Here is a 25,214-nt window from a genome sequence, read left to right as displayed (position 1 = left end):
TGAAGAATTGTATATTCGTTTTTATGTTAATTTGTGCTGCCTTATTGTTGAAATTATACTTGCCAAAAATGTGTCCTTTATATTGGTCTTATCAAAGAGCTATCATTTCCTTTTATTGATCTAGTCTAATGTTTACCATTTGCTTTCTATTTTAGTACCTATTGACTGAATTTTATTTCCTTTTGATTTAGCTTTTTAAGTTGAAAGCACTTTTTATCATTTTTCTAGATTTTTAATAAATACATTTAAGACCATAAACTTCTCTATTCCCATATCCGATGGATTTTTCTCAATATCTTATTATAATTTTTGTGGGGGCCCTGCTGCTGGCGCAGGGGGATAAGCACCGCACTGTGAAGCAGTCCGCAGCCTCTGCAGCATGAGTTCGATCCCCGGCTGGCCAGGGAGCAGCCCACATGGTGCAGCAGACCTCTCCTGTCTCGCCAGCTGCTTCCCTAAGCAGTGTGTTTTAGTCTGCCTGCCTGTTCTGTTCCCTACTTGTCTCTGGTTAATCCTCTCACCCCTTGCGTCTCCTGCCTGTACCCCAGCTCTTGTTTGCATAAATGAATAAATCTTTTTTAAAAATATCATATTATAATTTTTAAACATGTCAAAATCAAGTAAATAGCCATTATACCCAACTCTTAGATTCTATAACTTTTAACATTTTGTTGTATTTGCTTTATCACATATCTGTGTATTCATCAGCTTGTTATATTTTGATGCATTCAGAGTAATTTGCACTTCTGTTCACCTCTGTACATTCCAGCATGCATATCATTAATCAGAGTTCAATATTTTTTTTAAGATTTATTTATTTGTGCATACAAGGACTGGGGTACAGGCCAGAGGTGTGGGGGGTGAGAGGATTCACCAGAGACAGAATGGGTAACAGAACAGGCAGATTGACTGAAATACACTGCTGAGGGGAGCAGTGGGCGAGCCAGGAGAGGTCTGCTGCGTCATGCGGGTATCTCCCTGGCCGGGGATCGAACTCATGCTGCAGTGGCGGCGGATCGCTTCACAGGCTGCGTCTTAACCCCTTGTGCCACTAGGGAGGCCCCAGAGTTCAATATGTCTTTATGATTTTTTTTTTTGCACGAAACTGGGGTGTAACAGGCCAGAGGTAGGAGAGGTGAGAGGATTCACCAGAGACAGTGGGGAGCAGAGCAGGCAGATTTAGTGAAATACACTGCTAAGGGGAGCAGTGGGCAAGACACGAGAGGTCTGCTGCACCAGATGTGGGTTAGCTTCCTGGCTGGGGATCAAACTCAGTCCGTTGCATTGATAGTATGCTGAGAATAAACCCCTAGACCACCAGGAGGCCCCCTTTATGATTTTTTTTCCTTTATGATTTTTTTAAAGATAAAATTTACTTATAGTGAAAGAAATTGTTGCATTGGGTGAGTTTTGACAGGTAACATAACTGAAACCTGTATTTTGCCACCAGAAGCAGTCGTTGTTTTGATTTATTATGATAGATTGACTTTGTACATTTTGGAGCTTCATATAAATGGAATTACACAATATGTACTCTTTTGTATGAAGTTTCTCCTGCATAATGATTTATCCATACTGTTGCCTGCATCAGTACCTCATTTCTTTTTATTGCCGAGTAGCACTCCATTGTATGGCTATATCACAGCTTGCTTATACATTTTTTTTTTTTGTTAATGCCTGCCTGGACAGTTTTGGTTTGGGTTATTGTGAATGAAACTGCTATAATAGACATTCTTGTATAATTCCTTTTGTGCACATGTATCTCCATTTTTCTTGGGTTAATAACTAGGAATGGAACTGCTAGGTCATGGGATAAGTGTATGTTTAGATTTATGTGAAAGTATCATATCATTGTACCATTTTACTCTCCCAGCAACATCCTTGTGAACATTTAGTAATGTTAGTCCTCTTAATATTAATCATTCTGGTGAGTGTGAAGTAGAACTTCAGTGCAGTTTGTTTTTCTTTTGCATTTCCCTAATAACGAATGATATTATACATCTTTTCATGTGCTATTGACCATACGTATATATTCCTTTATGAAAGGTCTGTTTAAATATTTTATAAAATTTATCATTTTAATGATTTTTAAGTGTACAGTTCAGTGGTATTAATTACATTCACATTCTTGTGCAACCATCACCACTGTCCATCTCCAGAACTTTTTCATCTTCCCAAACTGAAACTCTTTAACCATCCTTTCCCCCTAGTCCCAAGTAACCACTGTTATACTTTCTGACTTTATTAATTTGACTATTCTAGATACCTCTTGTAAATAGAATATGCAATATTTGTTTTTCTGTGTCTGACTTACTCATTAACATAGTGTCTTTCAGATTCATCCAAGTAGCACGTTTCAGAATTTTCCCCCTTTTCAAGGCTGAATAATTTTCCATTGTATGTATATGTCACTTTTTTTACACATTCATTCACTGGTGGATATTTGGGTTGTTTCAATTTCCCCATTTTTTTATAATTGCATCTTTATTGACTTTTTTCTATTTTTATAATTTTGTCTATTTTTATTGAGATATAATTGACAAGTTGCATTGATTTTAAGTGTAAACATATTGATTTGGTATGTTATAGTGAAATGATTACCACAGTATGTTTAGTTTATTTCATTTAATTTATATTCATTGATTTTATTCACATACCATAAAGTCCAACCTTTCAAGCCATGTAATTTAGTGATTTCTAGTATATGTGCTGTGATGTGCTGTGCTGTGCAACCATCACAACCAATTCCTGAGTATTGTTGATACCCCAAGCAGAAATTATGTAATCGGGCCTCCCCGGTGGCGCAGCGGTTGAGCGCTGGGTTGGGAAGCTGCCGGCAGTCTCTGCAGCGCCGGTTCAATCCCCGGCTGCTCCCCGGCCTCGGGAGGAGGGTCCCACATGGCGCGCAGACCTCTCCTGCCGCCCGCTGCTCCCCTCAGCAGTGTACTTCAGTCCTTCTGCCTGCTCTGCTCCCCGCTCTGGCTCTGGTGAATTCTCTCTCCCTCCCGCGCTTCTAACTGTACCCAGTGCTTGTATGTATCAATCAATCAATCAATAAATAAATCTTTAAAAAAAAAAAAAGAAAAAAGAAATTATGTAATCATTAGAAGTCACTACCTAGTCTCCCTTTCCCCAGTCCATGGCAACCAATAATGTACTTTCTGTCTCTTTGGATTTACCTATTCTGTACATTTCATATAAATGGAATCATACAATATATACAATGGCTGCATAATATTCCATTGTAAATGCATGTACCACATTTTATTTCTTCATCAGTTGACAGACATTTGGGTTGTTTCTGCCTTTTGTTACTATGTATAGCACTACTATGAATGATCTTATACAAGTTTTGTTTAAATACCTTTTTTTAATTCTTTTGGTTTTATACCTAGGAGTAGAATTGGTGGGTCATATGATAATTCTATGTTTAACTTGTTGGGGAGCTGCCAAACTGTTTTCTACAGTAGCTGTACCATTTTATATTCCCACTAACAATGTATGAGGGTTCTACTTTATAAAATTATAGCCAATCTAGTGGATGTGAAATAGATTATTCACTTATAAAAAGGAATGGCATACTGATTTATGCTATAATAGATGGCTCTTGAAAGCATTATACTGAGTATAATGCTTATACTTAGTGTAAGGTCACAAAGAAGTCAGACGCAAAAGGTCACATATTGTATAATTCCAGTGATATGAAATATTCAGAATAGATTAAAACCTTAGTGACAAAAAGTAGAACTGTGGTTGTCAGGAACTGGGGGTGGGGGGTGGGGAGAGGAGAATGTTTGCTTAATGGGTTCGGCATTTCTTTTTGGAGTGTTGAAAATGTTCTGGAATTAGTGATGTTGGTTGCAAAACTTTGTGAATATAATACAAATCATTGAGTTGTACACTTTAAATGGACAAATTTTATGATACATGGATTATATCTCAATGAAAAAAAAAAACAGAGTCTCATTTTAGGCTTAGAGGTGAGATTTGATGTAAATTTGTACCATTTTTTCTCCCTTGTTTTTGGCAGCATTCATACCGTGTAGAATCATCATAGGCAATTGTGCAGTTTGTTGGCTGAAAAGGCACACAGCCAAGGGTGTGAATGGGAACTGAGGTTAGCCCATACCCTGCTCTCTACCTCTTGTGCCCCAGCTGGGTGCTGCCTGAGTGAGAGAAAGAAGCACCACTTACCATTTTGTAATTCAACTGCCCAGAGGGGATATCATCTTTTACAATTATTAACAAAGTCCAGGGCCTCCCCGGTGGCGCAGCGGTTGAGCGCTGGGTTGCGAAGCTGCCCGTGGCCTCTGTGGCGCTGGTTCGATCCCCGGCTGCTCCCCGGCCACCGGAGGAGGGTCCCACATGGTGCGCAGACCTCTCCTGCCGCCCGCTGCTCCCCTCAGCAGTGTACTTCGGTCCTTCTGCCTGCTCTGCTCCCCGCTCTGGCTCTGGTGAATTCTCTCACCCTCCCGCGCTTCTGACTGTACCCAGTGCATGTATAAACAAAACAAACAAACAAACAAATAAATAAATAAATAAAAAACATGCCTCTATTAAAAAAAAAAAAAAACAAAGTCCAAAGTTTATTCACATTTCCTTAGTTTTCTTGTAATGTCTTTTTTCAATGATTCAATCTGGATACTATATTACTTTAAATTGCCATGTCTCCTTAGACTCCTCTTGCTTAGGGCAATTTCTCAGACCCCTTGTTCTTTTTTTTTTTTTTTTAATAGAGGCATGTTTTTAATTATTTATTTATTTGTTTGTTTGTTTATTTTGTTTATACATGCACTGGGTACAGTCAGAAGCGCGGGAGGGTGAGAGAATTCACCAGAGCCAGAGCGGGGAGCAGAGCAGGCAGAAGAACCGAAGTACACTGCTGAGGGGAGCAGCGGGTGGCAGGAGAGGTCTGCTCGCCATGTGGGACCCTCCTCTGGTGGCCGGGGAGCAGCCGGGGATCGAACCAGCGCCGCAGAGGCCGCGGGCAGCTTCACAACCCAGCGCTCAACTGCTGCGCCACCGGGGAGGCCCACCCCTTGTTCTTTTTAATTGCATTATTTTTATTGAGGTAATGTTGGTTTGCAATATTATATGTGGTTTAGGGGTAGAGGATCACAGCTCTTCAGATGTCTGTTACCAGACCACACCCACCACAAAAGTACTCACTGTCCTCCACCATAGTCATTGGGATCCCAGAGGAGACATTTTACTTTGATCTGTTTTCTTGTTGAGGACACCTTTTAGCACTTTGCATAAAGATCCCATATGATTTATGAAGATTCTAGTGCAGTGGATACTGCATTCCCATCCTGGAATTTGGGCTACCTCACAACCTTTTACTCCAATACTTCAGTTATAAATTATCTCCATAATCCCCCCCATGTCTGTTAATTGTAACTCATTCTACAATTTCTATATCAGAGTTCTTTAGTAGCAGTGAGCAGAAATTCATCTGAATAAATTAAGCAAAAATAAGAATATTTGGAAGAATACTGGAGTTGCTCAAAACGAAAAGTGCAGAAAAATAAGGCCACAAGGAGATCAGTAACCAAGGAAACTTGGAGCATTTAGGTAGTCCCCTATAATTTCCACTCAGGTTTAAAGAGCAAGCACACAGAAGCGGATTATTCCACTTAGAGGGCTAGAATTGCTTATTAAAACAAAGATCAGTGGAAATAATGTTTGACAAAGTATAAAATAACTACTTTGGTTAGAAGAAAGAGGGGTGTCCATGTACAAGAGGAGATGTTGAATAAGCCTTTAGATGTACAAATATGTAGTTCATTAGAGATGGCTAGATTGGAATAGGCTATTAGGAGTTGTAAGGATTATTGAAATATGGGCATTGTTGTGATTGCCCAGAAAGAGAATGAGAAAGCATCTTATTTAATCCTCACAGCAAATTAATAAAGTAGTTATTATTATCCACCATACTTTACAAATGTATTACTGTAGTCTCGGAGAGTTTTAAGTAAGCTATTGCTAGAACATAGTGGAAATAGGGTTTAAGTAAGGTCTATCTGGTTCATAGATATTTCTGTTTGTATCAAAGAAGCAGCAATACAAACATTGTAGTCGAGGACTATTGAGCCCGTCTTTACTGTATACCATGATGTGTGCTCAGTACTTCATATGGTTTATCTCATGTAATTTAACAAGTGAGGGCTCTGAGGCTTAGAGAGATGTTAATTCCATGGCTGTCATATAGTAAGTAGTAGAGTCAGGGCTTGACCTGCGTGCTTCACCAATGCACTCTTTCCTCTATCAGAAATGAGAACAATGGCTCTCTCTCCTGGCTTAGTATTAGAAATACCTGGGGAGCTTTTAAAAAAAATCAATGCCAAACCTCATCATGAATGATTCTGATTTAATTTATCAGAAATGTGGACTAGAAATTGGATTTGTTTTAAAGCTTTTATTCACATTCAATTTATTCACTAAGCATTTAATGAGTGTCTACACTGTTGAAAACAATTGTAGGCATTTACAGTCCAGTAAAATGTGTCAGTTAGCTATTTCCAATACCATATGTAGCAACCACAAAATCGCAGTGGTATGAAAAATTAAGACTATTAAGCACTTATTCTCACTAATCTGCAGGCCGCTGGGATTCAGTTGACTAGGCAGGGCACTATTGAGCAACTCTGATTCAGGCTGGGGTGATTCTACTATTGCTGCAGGACTGTGAGTAAATTGGGGTGACTGCTTCATGTATTTCTCATCCTTCTTGGATCAGTGAATTAGCTGGAACCTTGTCTCTCTCACGGCTTTTCTCATACTAGTGGCAGAATTGAGAGGGGATGTGTCCAACTGTGCACACACATTTTAAGCCGCTGCTTGAGTCACATCTTTGTACACTCCATTAGCCAAAGCAAGTCTCAAGACTGAGCTCACAAACAAGAGGTGGGAAAATAAGCTCCACTTCTTTTGTGTAGACCTGCAAAACTCAGACAAAGGCTGAGAATTGGGCTCAATAATTCAATTTAGATGGAAAGACTAACAATGACAAAATAAGTGCATACATAAGTAAATTATCAAGTGTGTTAGAATGTGGTAAGTAATATTGTGAAAAAGGAAAAAAATTCTGTAGTGTGTGAAGGTGATTCTAATTTGCAGATAGAGAACTATTGCTCTTAACAATGTCCAGTCTGGAAAGAAACCTGGATTAACATCCCTTTAGCCATTTTTTTTTGAGGATTCCTGCTATTTATTACCAATTAGATCACATCATTTTCAGGATACTTACACATACAAAGGTACTATCAACAGCAAAAATCCATTGTTTTCTCACTTCATGTAATTCCAGTATGTTTAAGCTGGAAATTTTTGTGATATCTTTTTTTAATTAGGTATAATTGACAATCAGCATTATATTAGCTTCAGATATACGACTTAATGTTTCACTATTTGTATATATTGCAAAATGATCACTACATAAGGTCTAGTTAATGTTATAATACAGTTACAAAAACTTTTTCTTGTGATGAGAATCTGCTACTATGATTAAGATTACTCTCTTAGCAACTTTTAAATATGCCATAGGATAGTGTTAACTATAGTCAACATGCTATACATTACATCCCCATGACTTCTTTCTTTTATAATTGGAAGTTTGTATATTTTCACCCCCTTCATTCATTTTGCCCATCCCTCTGGCAACCATCTATCTGTTGTTTGTTCTGTGAGCTTGTTTGTTTTTTTTTTTTTTTAAGATTTCACGTATAAGTGAGATAATATGGTAAATGTCTTTCTCTACATGACTTATTCACTTAGCATAATGCCTTCAAAGTCCATTCATGTCACAAAAGGCAGGATTTCCTTTTCATGGCTGAATAATATTCCTGTGTATATGTGTATACATCCTTATGCACACATATGATGTATTTCCACCTGTGATTGCATTTTCTTTCTTCATTCATCCACTGATGGACACTTAAGTTTTCTCCATTTCTTATAAATAGTGCTACACTGAACATAGCAGTTTTGAATAGGTGTTTTCCTTTTCTTTGGAATTATGCCCAAAAGAGGAATTGATGAATCACATGGTAGTTCTATTTAATTTTTTGAGGAACTTCCATTACTGTTTTCCATGGTTGCTGCATCAATTTACACTCTCAGTGACAGTGTACAAGGACTTCCTTTCTCCATATCCTCATTTGCCTCAGCCATTTCAAAAATAATAAAACAGACCCTGAAAGGAGAAAAATCTTACTCAAGGTCCTTAGGTAGATAGTCACAGAAATGGGAGTAGCACCTATGTCTCCTGACTCTCTACATGGTCTCTCTCATACCATCATACTGCAATCTACAGCCATAACTATCCCTTTGCTAATGATGTCAAGAATATGCTGTTGAGTGCAGTCATTTTTTCTTATGTTGACCCCAAACATGAGAGGTATACTCTACTCCCTGTGCCTCCCATAGTGACCCAATTCAGAACCCAATTTTATATTCTCCATATTTGTGCTTTCAAAAGTCTTTATTATTATCTTTTATTAAGTCTTTATTATTATCTTTTCTCATGTTTCTCTTCAGCTTTGGTCTGCTTTTATGCCATTGCCCCAGTCCCACCCCAGCTATCTACTTAGTTACTGGATATTTTCTCTTCCTCAAATGGGAACTGCCTTAAGTGAAGAGTCTTTCTTGAGTTGTTTTTTTAAAAAGATTTATTTATTTATGCATTCAGGAGCTGGGGTACAGGCCAGAGATGCAGTGGGTGAGAAGATTCACCAGAAACAGAATGGGGAGCAGAACCCCTGCTGAGGGGAACAGAAGGCAAGGCAGGAGAGGTCTGCTGTGCCATGTGGGTCACCTCCCTGGCCGTGGATCGAATTCGTGCTGCACTGGCTGCGGATAGCTTCATAATGCTGCATCTCCACCCCTGTGCCAGCAGGGAGGCCCTTGAGTTACTTTTTTACTCTGGAATTCCACTAGACGGTACAATCATCATTTCTATTTTGTATTATAGTCTTTTTGATTTGCCAGGATGAACACTCAGAAGAAAAGAAAAGATATGGAACCTGCTTGTACCTGGAGTTTATTGTCTAAGCAGAACGGTGAGTAACTGAATGAGGTAGGAAAGGGTATCTTTAGACAATTCTGTTCATTCTCTTTCCTCTACTTCTTCTCATAGCCTTTGGGATTCTTCCCAATCTTTTTTTTTTTTTTTGATTTATTTATCTATTTTTACAAGCACTGGGTACAGTCAGAAGCACAGGAGGGTGAGAGAATTCACCAGAGCCAGAGCGGGGAACAGAACAGGCAGACTGACGAAATACACTGCTGAGGGGAGCAGCGGGCGCAGCAGGTGAGGTCTGCACGCCATGTGGGACCCTTGCCAGAGGCCCGGGATCGAACTGGCGCTGCAGAGGCTACGGGCAGCTTCACAGCCCAGCGCTCAACCGCTGCGCCACCAGAGGAGGCCCCCAATCTTTAAAAACTTTTTGCATGTGTATAGATGCATGTATGTTAAGGTACTACATGGATGCAGTATTTACCCTTTAATAATCTGTTGAAAATATCTCTGCAATTTTCTTGCTTCCCAAAATGAGGAAAAAGAAAGGAAAGAGACAACTGTGGTTCCTCCTGTTTTCCATAATCATTAAAACGTTTATAATCTTATAAAGCTCTTAAGTCTTTCCCTTTACTGTAACAATGGAAAATAGCACAAAAGAGCAAAGCATGCAGATTGCTTGAGTATTTCCCTTTGTGACTGATTCCTGAACTCCAAGGATTTTGAGTTGTAAAACCTGTTATTTTCAACGGACCACTCATTGCCTGCTCTTTCTGTGATATTCTAATAGCTGCTTCCTCAGGCTTTGCTTCCTTCTCTCCACTTAGCAACACCTTCTCCCCAATATAGGTCTTTCTCTTGCTTTTAAAGATGTACAAACAGTACTAAAAACCTGTAGGGATGTGAAGGTGCGTTGTGTGCTTGTGCATTTTTATCTATATACCTGTTTATGTGTTTGGATTGAATGTGTGTGTATGCATTTGAATGTAGGTTATTGTATATGTGTCAGACTATCACCAACAATGCCTTTTTCTTTCCCATTAACAAGTTAGGTTCAACAGAAACACTACAAAAGGAACAAGCTTCACTGGAAACCAAAATACCAGAAATAGTCACTTCAAATAAAAAAAATGTCCCTTTATATTTATGCCTAAAATTTTCTTTATTGATCCTATAAACAAAATATTTACATCCTACATATATCTATGTGAGTTCTTATGTTTTACTATTTGCTGGATGTTAGTTATAAACTACCTTTGCAAGCAAGTTAGGAGGGTGATTGACTTTATTCATTGCATTTCTGCTTGGAGAACAGCATGGTGGCTATAACAACATGGCTAAATTACTCTGTAGTTCGTGTTTTTGTTTGTCAATTTTTTTGTGCTACTCTTAACCCTAACTCCTTTCCCCCCATAGCTGCTTCAAGTTCTCTGGCTTCATTTTCGTGGAAGGAGCTTACAGGTAAATGTCCTTTCTGTTTTACTCTTTTTCTGTTTTGGGAATAGTGCCAAAGAGCCTGGCTGCTCATCTCCACTCCTCACCCATTTCTTCCCCCTTAATCATTGGGGCAATAATAATTGATTTTTGTAATATCCAAAAATCCCCAAACTGCCATAACAAATAGGATGTTTATCCTATAGAATAGATATTTGAATACTCAGAAGACCATTGATGGTAGTGGTTAAGTATCAGATGTTAGAGAATTTTATTGTTAAAATAGACTAGTCTGCTTCTGGAATGATCTAGATCATGGTCAATAAATTGCAGCTAGTGGGTCAAATCCAGCCAGCTTCCTATTTATGTAAACAAAAGTTTTACTGGAAAACCACCATCCCTTTCATTTACATATTGTCTTTGGCTGCTTTTGTGCTCAAATGGCAGAGTTGAGTAATTGCAACAGAGACCCAGAAGCCTACATTATTTATGAAATTTTACAGAAAAAAATTGCAAACCCTTATCTACAGATTCCTCAAACTGAGTTCTAAAGAACACTATTTCCAGAAGTTGATAGTTTTCCTTCGAGAAAAGGATTTTGGAGTCATTTAAGACTGGCAGTGCTGGATTAAACAAAGTTGATGGTGGTATTAGTAATAGTTGTTTGTAATGTTTACTAACTCTTGGTGTCACCTTATTAGATTACCGGGAAGCATTTAGAAAACATCTAAAAGAAAAATACCTAAAACTAGTTGATGATAAATGCTATCACCCTGGCAAACATATAGAGTCACGACTGCTTATTATAAAAGATCATGGAATATCAGAAAAGACACCATGTGGAATTCCTCAAGAAGATACTTTTATTGAGATGGAACACATATTTGATCGTGATGAAAAGGGCTTCAGCTCACCCCAAACTGTGGTGCTTCAAGGATGTGCTGGAATTGGGAAAACAACTGTGGTGCACAAGTTCATGTTTGACTGGGCAGCGGGAATGGTTACCCCATGCAAGTTTGACTATCTCATCTATGTAAACTGCAGAGAAATAAGTCACATTGCTAACCTGAGCGCTGCTGACCTGATCACTAGCATTTTTCAAGATGTAAGTGTAAGTGGACCAATCCTGAACATTATTCTGACAGATCCAGAAAAGCTTCTGTTCATTCTTGATGGATTTCCTGAGCTTCAGTATCCTGTAGGTGATGAGGACGAGGATCTTAGTGCTAACCCCCTGGACAAGAAGCCTGTAGAGACCCTCCTACGTAGTTTTGTGACAAAAAAACTGCTCCCTGAATCTTCCCTCTTGATAACTGCCAGGCCTACAACTATGAAGAAGCTCCACTCTCTGTTAAAAGAGCCGATCCAGGCAGAGGTCCTGTGTTTTACAGATGCTGAAAAGAGAGCATATTTTTTAAGTCATTTTTCAGGTGCTAATGCAGCGATGAGAGTCTTTTATGGTCTGCGAGAAAATGAAGTCCTTGATGTTTTGTCTTCTCTTCCCATCATCTCCTGGATGATCTGCAGTGTCCTACAGTCCCAGGAAGATGGTGACAGGACTCTTATGAGGTCACTTGTGACCATGACTGATGTGTATCTTTTCTACTTTTCCAAGTGCCTCAAAACCCTTGTAGGCATCTCAGTGTGGAAAGGACAAAGTTGCCTATGGGGCCTTTGCTCTTTGGCTGCAGAAGGACTGCAGAACAATCGGGTCCTGTTTGAAGTCAGAGACCTTAGAAGACACGGGATAGGAGTGTATGATACCAACTGCACCTTTCTCAATCACTTTTTGAAAAAAACTGAACGTGATAACAGTGTCTACACTTTCCTTCACTTTAGTTTCCAGGAGTTCTTAACTGCTGTCTTCTATGCCCTGAAGAATGACAGCAGCTGGATGTTTTTAGATCAAGTGGGGAAAACATGGGAAGAAATATTCCAACAATATGGAAAAGGGTTTTCATCATTAACGATACAGTTCTTATTTGGCCTCTTACATGAACAAAAGGGAACGGTTGTGGAATCCATTTTTGGAAGAAAAGTTTCTCCAGGACTTCGAGGGGAGTTACTGAGGTGGACCGAGAAAGAAATTAAGGATAAATCTTTTAAGTTTCAGATTGAGCCAATGGACTTGTTTCACTGTTTGTATGAGATTCAGGAAGAAGAATATGCAAAAAGGATAACTAGTGATTTACAGTCAATTATACTGCTTCAGCCTACCTATACAAAAATGGACATTCTAACTATGTCATTCTGCGTAAAAAGCAGTGACAGTCACCTATCAATGTCTCTGAAATGTCAGCACCTACTTGGATTTGAGGAGGAAGAACGAGCTTCTGCATTGATGCCATCAGCTTTGACACTAAATCAGTGAGTATATTCATGTCTTTCTGCCAGAGTTTTGGCCTTCAGAAACGATGGGCCTACTTGTTTATTCCAAGGCTTCTGGCATAGGAGCATTTCTAAATGAAAGAAGTCATCCCTGTTTTCCAAGTTTTATGTCAGTCCACACAGTCAGGACTTACTGAATAGCCACCATATGTTGATCATTGGCCTAGGTAGACACTGAGAGAAATCTAACATTTTTGAGCACTTACTATTGGCAGGTTCTGTGCTAAATCACCATATAGAAGTGTGTGTATGCGTGCGCGCGCGCACTCGTGCGCGCGTATATTAATCTTCATTGTCACTCTGTAAATGTACTTATAGGTATAAAGTGTTAAGAGCATGTTAACCATCAAAGTATCATTGAGAACTCTGCTGTACTGGTATAGATCACCATTCTGGCAAAGGTTTAAACCTAACACTGTGTTGGTCATCACTCTCCTCTACATATACTTCATCACTGAGGCCTCACAGAACTCCAGGTTAGTATGGGCCTGAGCCGCATTTCTGTGTGTATTGCTGGAAAGCTTGTGATCTTGTACCTTCCAGAGGGCCGAGGGGAGAAGTTCCAAGAGGCTTAAGTAAACCGCTTAAATAGTATGGATTCAGTATTCTACAGTTTTAATTGCCGGAGTCCAGCTCCAGTGAACAGGGTTGAGAGAGGAATCCAACTGAGCTGTGGAAACAAAGAAATGACAGACACAAAATAGAGTTCAAGAGAAGGGGGAGCCAGGGGACGCAAGGCCTCTCATCCGTGCTCAAGGGTCCCGAGTGCCCGGTGCAACTTGTTTTTATTGATATAAGCAGCTGCCCCCCACCTCAGGTTAGTTACTAGACAATGAAGTATTCTCTTGGCATTTGGCCTTGTCCAGGCACACATTCACCGCCAAGGTTCTGCACCATCAGGTCATTCTGTTTCTTTTTCTAATCTGGCCTATCCCCTAGACATAGCTTCGCAGACACAAGAAAGAACACTCCAATCTGTAAACGGGCCAGTCCTCCCACCCGGGCTCATCAGTTTCTTAGCCATGACCTTGATGTCTTTCTTGTCTCAGCACTGCAGGCCTTAGGGGTCTCCAACATTTACCGACTTATTCAAAAAGCAGCCAACAAGACTTATACCTAGAAAATGCCCCTGCTTATATCTGTTCTGGGTACTTGGGTTCTGATGGACAATGCTTCTTCCTTAGTTGTGGCTGAGGGGTAAGGTACCTGGAGGACACAAGACATTGGCAAGAAACCTCTCCTTGGAGGGTATCCTCAGTGGGCAGGAGCACAGAGGTGGAAATGAGCGTAGGGCATATGGTTGAGGGAAGCTGGGCGGAAAAGAAAGGTGCAGGAAGAGTTTGTGTTTGAGACTGGTGTAAAAAAGGTAGGGGAGGACTGGGAATTATGACTTATATGGCTATAATGCCTTGACAAATTCATGACATCTTCAATCCAACTGTGTACTATAAAGTAAAATAATGGAATAATACATTGAGAGATTTTAAACACTGATGGAAACATAAAGGGGCTGCTGGTTCATTCTGTGTTTCCAGAACTTCTGCCTTAGATAGAATCTCCAGCCCCAATCCTTATTGTCGTTATCAGAGGGCTTAAACGCTTTTCAAAATTTAACTCAAAATACTCCTTTCCCAAGCATGTTGACTGAGAATTCATTATTGAGCTTTCCTGACTCTCAGTTACTGTCATTTATTCCTCTATTAGCTGACAACCTAGAATCAGTTATATTGTAAAGTTAGTTTGGGCAAGTCATTGACCTCTGTGACCATGTGCAAAACGGTGATGACAATACCTGTCTCTAGGTGAAGGACCATGGGAGATAATTGGTGTTTGTAAAGTGCTTACCTCGGCCTGACACCTGGTTACATGGTTTTGGCTTTGGAGTCAAACCTGAGTACAAACCTCATTTTTGTTCTTCCCCATGTGACCTTGTGCAAATTACCTTTTTGTGGTTTAATTTCCTTACCTGTAAAATGGGATAATGCCTCTTAAGATTTTCAGGAGAAGTGTATTAGGTAACGGAGGCCAAAACAAGCCTTTTACTTAAAATTGTGTTTTTAATTGTTTTATTTCAAAATATTTTTTTTCTCATTTCTTTTAGGCCCTTCCAACTGCTCAATTTGCCACTGTCTCAGCTACACTTGCTTTGCCAAGCAATGAGAAATCCAAACTGTAAAATTAAAGACCTGAAGTAAGTTGAACTTTGCTTTAAACTCTTTTATGTATTTGCAGGTAATGACTGGGCTGCCAGAAGATGCACTCCCAACTGATAGTACAATTGCTCAAACTTTGCATAATGGTGCAGCAAATGAGGAGCTAGACTATGAGCCTAGAAGGGGTGGGGAGTTCAGGTACAGAGCCCTGCCATCCCCTCCTGCCTCTTTCCCTTTTGAATATGTAGCTTTTCCTGTAGCATGTGGGTGACAGTGTTAGACATTTGTGTCCCGTGTCCTTCCAGAGACCTACCTTCTCCTTTTTCTTCCAAGCTTCCCCTGTCCTATTCTTAGATTTTCACTTCATGCAGGTGATCCTTTTTTCTGTCTTCATTCCCCATCCTGGCCTCTGCAGTTATTTCCCAAAGTGCCAGTGCTCTTTGAAGCCCCCCACGCCCCCTTCTGTTCTTGCTCACTCCCACTCTCACTTGCCTTGTCTGTTTGTCCATATCAGAACACACAGGCAGGAGCCTGCTTAGTGTCCTATCCCTTCACCACTCACATCAGTGTCTGCTCTCCTTCCTTCCTGTCCCAGAGAAAGAGGCGTTCTTTTCAAATCCACTCAAATCAGTAAATTAACTTCCCTTTATTTTAATGTAAATTTGTGAACATTTAGTTGTTTCACTTTACACAACACAGAAGTATGTAAAGATATTTAAAAAGATATGAAAACTCTCCACCCTATTACCCCATACCCCACCTGTACCCCAACACTGCTGCCTTGACTCTGATCTCATCTTCCCTTGGCAACACCTTGTTTGTTAAATATCTTTCCAGACCTTGCTGTATGTTTATGTAAACATCAATGTATAACACAAGGCACACACATGTATAACATACTTAGCATACATACACACAGACATTTGGGGCTGGTGGCTGTTTCACACATGCACAAAAATCTGCTCTGTCATCCTTATTTTTTCACTGGACACATGAACATGGCTCCTATACAGCAGTGTGCATGGTCTCATTCTTGTACGTATCTCGTGCGTTGTCGTGCTTTCTTCAGTTACCTCATTCCCCAGGCCTCAAGCTTCCCCCATATTCAAAAGAACCCTCTCTGGCCCATACCTTCCACCTCACTCCTTCCCTTCGCAGCCCTGGAAGAAGAGCCTCCCTCCCTGACTGCATTTCCTCCATTCTGGCTCACTCTGCAGTTTGGCCTCGGGGCCGCCCCCACCGGGATCTACTGCAGATCAATAGTGCAAGCCTGACCCAGTGAACACTTTCCACCTCGGTCTTAGGGGGTCCCTGCAGCCCTGCGCACAGCAGAGCACACTAGCCTTGCACGTCCCTTCCCTCTGTTCTGAGGGCCTGTGTACCTCATTGCCTCCGAGGTCCCCAGCCAGGGTGATCTGGCCCTCCAGTGGCCATGTGGTGATATCCGGAGCCATTTTTGGTGGTTATAGCCAGGGCCGGAGCGGGGGTGTGCTAGTGGTACCGGTGGCCAGGAATTACATCTCGTAACATGTAAACATCATCAGTGTACTGCACAGCCCCCTGTAGCAAGGGATTATGCAACCGCAAGTGCTGAGAGTGCTGAGTTGGGAAACCCTGCCCTAGAAGGATGCACACAAGCCCAAGGGCATTTCTGACTAGGGATCTGGCCCCCAACCCACACCTGCCCCAACAGGAGACACCCCAGAGTCACATCCAGCTGCTGCAGAGAGGTCCCAGGGACACGACTCCTCAGTCTCTAGGTCCACAGTCCCTTCGTGATGGACGGGGGTGCCTCAGTCTGTCCAGGTATGATCCTCCCCATCCTTCCCGCTGCGGACAAAACCAGAGTTAGCCCCTTCGGCACTGAATAGCCGTGGGTGAGGGGGACAGCCCGTCCTCTTCCCCCTCCTTGTTCACCCCCCCTCTTGAGGCTGATTTACACGGGGATAGCCTGCTCCACCTTTGTGGATTCACTGAGAGCTTTGTAGCCAGGCTCCCCTTCCGTAGCTGTCATGTGGTAGATTGTGGAGAGACTCCAGACTGGACTCTACTCTTCAGTCTAGACCAGCAAGGCCTCGGGCACTGTCAGCTGCTGACTCACCTCCTTGGCAGTGGCACGAGCTCCCGGGTCAGATGTGTTCCTGATTCTGCCTCCTGGGAACTGGGAAGGATTCTCCTGTCAAGGGGCTGAAGTCATAGCTGTCCTCATGTGCAGCCAGCGCTGGTGTCCTCCGAATGCAGCCTTGGTTCCGTTAGGGGAGGCAATCTCTGCAGCGTTGTCAGTCCGGGTTAACGCCAGGCCTGTTTTGATCATTTCTTGGGGTAGAACTGGCTCAGAATCTGAATTTTCATGTTGTGGAGATGCTTGGGATGCAAGAATCCCCGCTCCCTTTCTCTCCCTCGTGCACCTCCTCAGTCCAACATTTTCTTTGCTGGTCTATTTTGCAACTGCCATTCTGGAGGCAATTTCTGACTTAGAAATAATCTGGTTACCACAAACAGGAACTCACTTCAAGTTAACTAAAGACAAGGGGTCTGTGTAAAGTGGTTTTTCTCGCAGCACTATTGCAGGAAGGTGAAAAGTGGTGAGGTCCCCTCTCTCCATCTCTGGGGTCCTAGGGTATACTGCTCTGTGCTGCTCTGGGCCTGTCTGCTCTGAGACTTCATACTGGCATTCTCTAAAGACACCTTGCATGTGTGGTTTTGCTCCCCACAACCAGGGCCAGACTTTAGCTGTGGTCCAGGTGCCTGTGCCTCTGACCTTGGCCCCAGCTCCAAGAGACCCCCTGCTTCATTGCCCAACACCATCTTGAAGGAATCTGTCTCTCTATTCAGTCTCTCCAGCTGGAGAATCTGTTTGGTTCAGGATGGGTCAGATGACCTTTCCTGCTCCAGTCATCTAAGACCTAGGTTGGGGCGGGAGTGGGTTGTTATATACATGCCCAGATGCATAAGTACTAGGTTTGGGGAAAGACGGACACACAAATAGAAGCTTTCACCCCTGCACCTCTACAAATCTATAAAATTTGTAGATTTTATTTATTTTATCAAAGATTTATTTTTATGTGTTTATGCATACAAGAACTAGGATGTAGACCAGAGGTGGGGACTCACCAGAGACAGAGTGGGGAACAGAACAGGTGGATTGACTGAAATAGACTGCTGAGGGGAGCAGCAGCCAAGTCAGGAGAGGTCTGCTGCGCCATGTGGGTAGCTCCCTGGCCGGGGAATCAAACTCAGGCAGTGGCGGTGATAGTGCTGAACCTAACCCCTGAGCCACCAGGGAGGTCCCAATAAAATAAATCTTTAAAAAAACTGTTTTTCTACTTTTTTCCATTGTGAAAATTGCTTATAATAAGCATGCATTATACTTTATAAATTATAAAGCCTTTTTCCCTCATATAACTCCTGATCATTTAAAATAATTTTTAAATACCTAGCAAGTAAATGTCTCTGTAGAGTCCCACTCTTCCCCCAGCCTGGAAGATAACCAGTGTTAATACTTTGATATATATCCTTCTAGTCTTTTTAAATGGCCCTTGCAAATAAATGAGTTTCTCAAATGAAGCATCCTCTCTCTTCCTCCCTGGGCTTAGCACAGGCTCCACCACGAGTGAATTTCTCCTTAGCCCCTCATGTTCTCCCCACTTCCTTTATCCTCTCCCACCTAATTCCTACTAAATTCCTATTCCCCTTTCACGATAGCACACAAGTATCTCTCTTCCTCTTACAAATATTTTTGATCCTCCAAACCCTACCCCATGATACTTTGTGCATTTCGCCTGCAGTGCTTTTCACACTGTATTGTAGTCCATGATTTTCTAATCTCTTTCCCCCATTAAATGGTCATTATGTGAGCACAGAGTTTGGGTCTTACTTGTTTTTGTGTTTCAGCAACTGGCACTGCGGTAAGCAGCCAGGGTGTAAACAGGTACCTTTAAATAGATTGGTGATTTCTTCTTCCTTTGAAATGTGTATTTTTCCACACAGACTCATTTTCTGCCACCTCACAGCTTCTTGTGGCAGGGACCTCTCCTTAGTATTTGCAACCAACCAGTATCTGAAAGATTTGGAATTTGTAAAAAATACCCTGGAAGATTCAGGAATGAAGTTGTTGTGTGAAGGATTAAAAGAAGCAAACTGTATCTTACAGGCACTGAGGTAACCAATAGCAGGCGTATTTGTTGTCTGCGTCCATATCTTTTTTGCCCGCTTCTGTTTGTGGAGTGGGAAAGCATGAATGAGGTCATAAAGTCATTCTTCTGTTCTCTGAAGGTTTTACCGATGTCTTATTTCTCCTGCTTCATGTGGGGCACTAGCAGCTGTTCTCAGCACCAATCAGTGGCTCACAGAGCTGGAATTTAGTGAAACAAAACTGGAAGCTTCAGCTATGAAATTGCTCTGTGAAGGCTTAAAAGATCCAAATTGCAAATTGCAGAAGCTCAAGTAAGTTGTTACTGTCAGTTTCCATACTGCAAAAATAACATTTTAAATATACAACTCAAGATGAATGTTATGTGATCAAACACATTTCATAGGCAATGGAGAGGAAGAAAAAAGTGCAAGTTCCTAAAGTTGTTCCTATATAACAAGTTTAGGAAGAGAATTTTCATTGTATATGGCTGGGACATCAGTGACAATAAGAACCCATATTTACTGAGCAATTGGTGTGTACTGAGCATAACACATGATTTCCTTTAATCTACACAATAGTTTTGAGAGGTTCAGATTATTATCTCCATGTTAGCAGATGAAGAAATGGAGACCCAGATATAAAACTGAATAACATGGCGCCAGAGGTACAATTCAAAACCCAGATGTGTCTGACTTGAAAGTCCATGGTAAAGACTTTATATCTATCTATCTATCTATCTATCTATCTATCTATCTATCTATCTATCTAAGAACGTGACTGCTAAATATCTATATGGATATCTAGATATTTATCAGTCAGGTTCTCCAAGATACAGAACTGATAGGATCTGGATAAATATATAGAGAGATCTACTTTAAGTAATTTGCTCATATCGATTATGGTGGCTGTCAAGTTCATATCTGCAGGGTAGACTAGAGACTAGATACACAGGGAAGAACCGATATTGCAGCTGAAGTCCAAAAGCAGTCTGTTGGCAGAATTCCCTTTTCTTCCAGGGAGGTCAGTCTTTTTCTATTAAAACTTTTAATTGTAGTTTTGATTTGCATTTCCCTGATTACCAGTGATGTTGAACATTTTTTTCATATGCCTGTTGGTCATTTGCATTTCCTCTGTGGAGAAGTTTCTTTTTAGCTCTTTTGCCTATTTTTTGACTGGGTTGTTTATCAACAAGCAACTATAAACCAGAGACATACTACGGGAGTGCGGGGAAGGGAGTAGGATCAAAACAAGGGGGGTGGGAATTGTATGGGGACTGTAACCAAGATGAAAATGAATACATTGTGCAAAAATGAAAAATGATGTAAAAAATATATAAAAGAAAAGAAAAGAACTTTTAATTGACTGAGACCCACCTTAATTATGAAGGGGAATCTACTCAATGTCTGCTGATTTAAAATGTTAATCTTAACTAGAAAGTACCTTCACAGAAGGATCGAGAATATGTTTGACCAGATATCTGGGTACCATAATCTAATCAAGTTGACCCACAAAATTAATCATCATAATATAGGTGTTGGATTTTCTAGAGCAAAAACTCTTTAGCATTAAAACTTTCAAAAATCTGCCTTGAAATTTTAATTTTTTGTAAAATACTTCTATTTAAAATTTTTAAATTGCAGAGACATAGCTACACATCCTTATGAGCCCTCTTCAAACTGAGTTTAGAGCTTGATAACTCAAGAGAAAATTGAGTACTCAAAGGTTCTCAATTATCAGAAGTTCTTGAAAGTGATTGAAGAAAAAATTGATGGGAAATAGTTCAAGGAATTTTACTACTTAATATGGAGAAACAAAGATTGAGAAGACAGGGAGGTCAGTAAAAAATAATCTTCATGCCAAAGAAAGAATATTATGTGGATGATGGTGATGACCTGGGTCTCTCTAAGGATGGCAAATTAATAAATAACTTTCAGACAAAAGGAAAAGAAAGCTCTTTTGACTAGAGTTTATTGAGGTTGATAATAGTATTTTTCCCTTGGGATTTGAAAAAGATATGAGATAGGATGCTAAATTCATACAAGGAATTTAGACGAGATTAGATCATCTTGCTGTTTCTTCCCAACCCTTTCCACTTTTGAGAGTCAATAGTTACTGAGATCCCAATGGTGGGAGACAGTGTTGTGGGAGCACTGTACAAATTGCTCCCACGGTGGTAGGGGGGAGGAGGCTATGAAGTACTTGAGGTTAAGGGTCTTGCATGAGTGGGCCTTAGTTTTCTTTGCTCATGAGCTGTTGCATGTAGTGGGTGACTAGGACAATAAGGCAGAAAATTCTGTCCTATGTTCATCCTTCTTTTTCTCCAGGTTGTGTGGCAGCCTTCTCCCTGAAAGTTCAGAGGCTGTTTGCAAGTATCTCGCCTCTGTTCTCATGTATAATACAAACATCACTGAGCTGGAGCTGAGTGAAAACCCCCTGGGGGACACAGGGGTGAAGTATCTCTGTGAGGGTCTCAAACATTCCAAAATGGAGAAATTAGAGTAAGTTTTTTAAAACTAGCATCATCATATGACTATTGAACTTGTTAAATGCCTGCTATGTGCCATGACTTAAGATTGGTGTTTTGCCAGAAGTTTTTCCACTTAATTGGTTCTTTGCAATAAGCATGTACGGGTGTTCTTTGCCTTGTTGTACACTTGAAAAAAGTGAGGATCAGGGGGAAAATGACTTGTCCAAGATCACTCTGCTAAATAGTGGTAAAGTCAAGACATGACCCCAAAATCTGTCTCTAAGTCTCATGCTTTTTCCAGTGTACTGCTCTCCTGCGTGTTTACAAGAATGACGCTTATTAAATATTAATTCTATGAAGAGTTCCTACTATGCACCCTCCACTGCTCTAGATGTGGGTGGAATTATTAGGACTACAAGTGACAGGGCTGCCCTGACAACACAGAGATATGAAGCAACTGGAAAACAACACTGTTCAGTGTCATCAGTCCCCAACACTGGAATCATTTAAAAATGCCAGATGAGCCAGGCAAGGGAGGAGGTCTTTGTGGGCTAGAGACCTCAGGATTATCACGGAAGGCCCTGTGCAGGAGGTGGGCCTAGGAACTGGATGTTGAAGGATGAATAGGACTTAGGTAAACGGGGAGGCTAGAAGAACATTCCCAGGAAGCAAAATGACAGCAGTGGCTGATTTTTTTTTTCTCTTTTTCTCTGAGTAGCTTGAGCACATGCCACCTCACAGATGCTAGCTGTGTGGAGCTTTCTTCTTTCTTGGAAGTGAATCGGACTTTAAAGGAGCTATTTGTGTTTGGCAACCCTCTGGGGGACACAGGAGTACAGCACCTCTGTGAAGGTCTGCGGCACACAAAGGGCATAATCAATAATCTCGTGTAAGTGTCTGCTTGCCCTGGTTCCATTTGTGGGCCTTGGCATTTGAGGTGCGGTGGGAGTCCCTGCTACCCTGGTTAATGGCCACCTGTGTCCCCATCCCTCCAGGCTTTCCGAATGTTCCCTCTCTGCAACTTGTTGTGAGTTCCTTGCCCAAGTCTTGTGTTGCACCCAAAGCCTGACAAGGCTGCTTCTAATTAATAACAAAATTGAAGATTTGGGACTGAAATTGTTGTGTGAAGGATTAAAACAGCCTGACTGTCAGCTAAAGAATTTGGCGTAAGTATCATTGACTATAGCTACAGGCAGGGTTCCTGATGTTTCAGCAACTCCCAAAATTAAATGAGTACCTTTTGGCCTGGTGTTTGACTCTCCAAGGAAGCAATAAATGAAGATCCGAATAATTTAAAGGGAATAAATCTTTCCCTTTCCACAATCTCCACTTGGCTCTGGCCCAAGGGATTTTTTTATGTGACTCTCTGACCTTCCACCGTGTTTTTCAAGTGGGCAAACATAATTCTTAAAGTGACCTAGTACCTATGAAATGATGCCAACTTTCTCTACCTTGCTTCCTGGCAGATTGTGGACTTGTCACCTGACTGGAGAATGTTGTCAGGATTTGTGCAATGCACTCTACACTAATAAACATTTGACAGACCTTGACCTCACTGATAATGCCTTAGGGGATGAAGGCATGCAGGTGCTGTGTGAAGGGCTGAAACACCCTTCCTGCAAACTACAGAACTTGTGGTAAGTCCACAGGGGCTCTGTTTATTGGGCTTTTGTTTAAGGCTGAATATACAATAGAGGGCAGTTGTGGGACTTGAGGTAAAGTTGATTTCTTTCTTGAATCCCCTATCCCCCATAGGTTGGCAGAATGTCATCTTACAGATGTGTGTTGTGAAGCCCTTGCCTCTGTCCTCAACAAAAATGAGAACCTAACGTTGTTAGACTTAAGTACAAATGACCTCAAGGATTTTGGAGTACAAATGCTGTGCGATGCGCTGATTGATCCAGCATGTAAACTACAGACATGCTAGTAAGTTTCTGTGGTTGGGGAAGTGGGAGGGAGAGTGGCAGGACCAGCACGTTGGGTTTGATCATAGCCTGCTGCAGTGAGGAAAGAAAAAGAAAACTGAGAGTAGGCCATACCAATGCCAAATAACGAAGTATGTGAAATTACCTATAGTCCTCCTTGGACACGGAGAGGGAGAGACAGACAACAGGCAACACTGGATCTCACTAAGAGAAGCAGCATGGTATAGGAAAAAGGCCACAGAGTCTAGATTTTGCTAGGTCTGGCTTAAATAATAGGTCTTATACCAGCTTAGCTACATGAGCATGCTTATGTAACCTCTATGAACTTTAGTATCCTTGTCTGTCAAATGGAGATAATACTCCATACCTGACTACCTGTGTTAGCATGGAGACTGAATGAAGTGAGACCTTAATTATGAATATATCCAGAACAATTTTTGGCTCATAGGAGATACTCCATAAAGGTTAGACTCTTTCTCTTTTCTCTTTTAATATATAATAGAGGGTTTAATGTTTACATTTTGAGAGTCTTTAAGACTCGAGGGAATAAAACTATCATATGGTGCAATTACTGAAAGTGGAGATCTTGACCATTTCTGGTCAATGTCCGTCTGCCAGCTCAGCAGGCTGGCATGGCACACGAAGTAATTCTTAATTAGGATACAACTATGCTCTATTGGCAGCTAACCAGTGGCCAAATGGCCATCCATTTCTGGCATTCAGAACTGGAACACATAATGGAAAATAAAGGCCAAGCGCAAAAATTCCACATTCCAAAGCCAATTTGATGGATTGAAATGTAAATGAAAACAGCATAAAGGCCTGATTACAAATCTGGCTGAAACAGAAGCTGGGTTTCTACTAGCAAAGTGAAGTTAGTTTCAAAAGCTCAAGAATGTGGTGATTACTGCCCAGGAGAACGGGAATTATTCACAACATGATAAACCTCAGGGATTAAGAACCTCCATGGCTTCCTTCTTAGAAATAGGTGGCTGGGCAGTATCATTCTCAATGGTGAAAAGCTGAAAGCAATTCCATTAAGATCTGGAACAAGACAAGGATGTCCACTCTCACCATTGCTTTTCAATATAATACTGGAAGTCCTAGCCAGGGCAATAAGACAAGAGAAAGACATCCAAGGAATCCAAATAGGAAAAGAAGAAGTGAAACTATCACTATTTGCAGACGATATGATATTATACATAGAGAACCCCAAAAACTCCACAGAAAAGCTAATTCAACTCATCAATCAGTTCAGTAAAGTGGCAGGATACAAAATCAACACGCAAAAGTCAGTAGCCTTCCTATACACAAACAATAAATCTGAAGAAGAAGAAATCGAAAAGACCATCCCTTTTGTTATTGAAACAAAAAAAATCAAATATTTGGGAATAAATCTAACAAAAGAGGTAAAGGACCTATACAAAGAAAACTATAAAACACTGTTAAAAGAAATAGAAGAAGACACAAAGAAATGGAGAGACATCCCCTGCTCATGGATTGGAAGAATAAACATTATTAAAATGGCCATCCTTCCAAAAGCAATATACAGATTCAATGCTATTCCAATCAAAATTTCAATGTCATTCTTCAAAGAAATAGAAAAATTATTGATGAAATTCATATGGAATCACAAAAAACCCCGAATAGCCAAAGCTCTCCTGAAAAAAAAAGAAGGGAATGGAGGCATCAGACT

At 40.9% G+C, this 25,214-nt stretch overlaps 1 protein-coding gene across 5 annotated transcripts in view; it reads left to right on the top strand.

Annotated features, from left to right (window-relative positions):
- LOC119245978 (NACHT, LRR and PYD domains-containing protein 12) overlaps positions 1-25,214 on the top strand; it is a 38,012-nt gene that overhangs the window by 7,750 nt on the left and 5,048 nt on the right. For 3 of the 5 annotated variants that reach the window (XM_037512099.1, XM_037512095.1, XM_037512096.2), the window contains 11 exons: positions 8,989-9,059; positions 10,433-10,477; positions 11,152-12,817; positions 14,940-15,029; positions 18,982-19,152; positions 19,267-19,437; positions 21,451-21,624; positions 22,312-22,482; positions 22,589-22,759; positions 23,060-23,230; positions 23,349-23,519. In XM_037512099.1, the coding sequence (XP_037367996.1) occupies positions 8,990-9,059; positions 10,433-10,477; positions 11,152-12,817; positions 14,940-15,029; positions 18,982-19,152; positions 19,267-19,437; positions 21,451-21,624; positions 22,312-22,482; positions 22,589-22,759; positions 23,060-23,230; positions 23,349-23,519 (3,071 nt within the window). In that variant the 5' untranslated portion in view covers position 8,989. Of the gene's footprint in view, positions 1-8,971; positions 9,060-10,432; positions 10,478-11,151; positions 12,818-14,939; positions 15,030-18,981; positions 19,153-19,266; positions 19,438-21,450; positions 21,625-22,311; positions 22,483-22,588; positions 22,760-23,059; positions 23,231-23,348; positions 23,520-24,201; positions 24,824-25,214 lie in introns of those variants that run through there. The other 2 variants (XM_037512101.2, XM_037512100.1) reach the window with 2 other exon arrangements.

The sequence above is a fragment of the Talpa occidentalis genome, unplaced genomic scaffold (assembly GCF_014898055.3).
Source record: "Talpa occidentalis isolate TD23 unplaced genomic scaffold, MPIMG_talOcc4v2.1 talOcc4.15, whole genome shotgun sequence".
Classification (NCBI taxonomy): Eukaryota; Metazoa; Chordata; class Mammalia; order Eulipotyphla; family Talpidae; genus Talpa; species Talpa occidentalis.
Note: the sequence above shows the minus strand (reverse complement) of the source record. Positions and strands in the feature narration are given on the sequence as shown.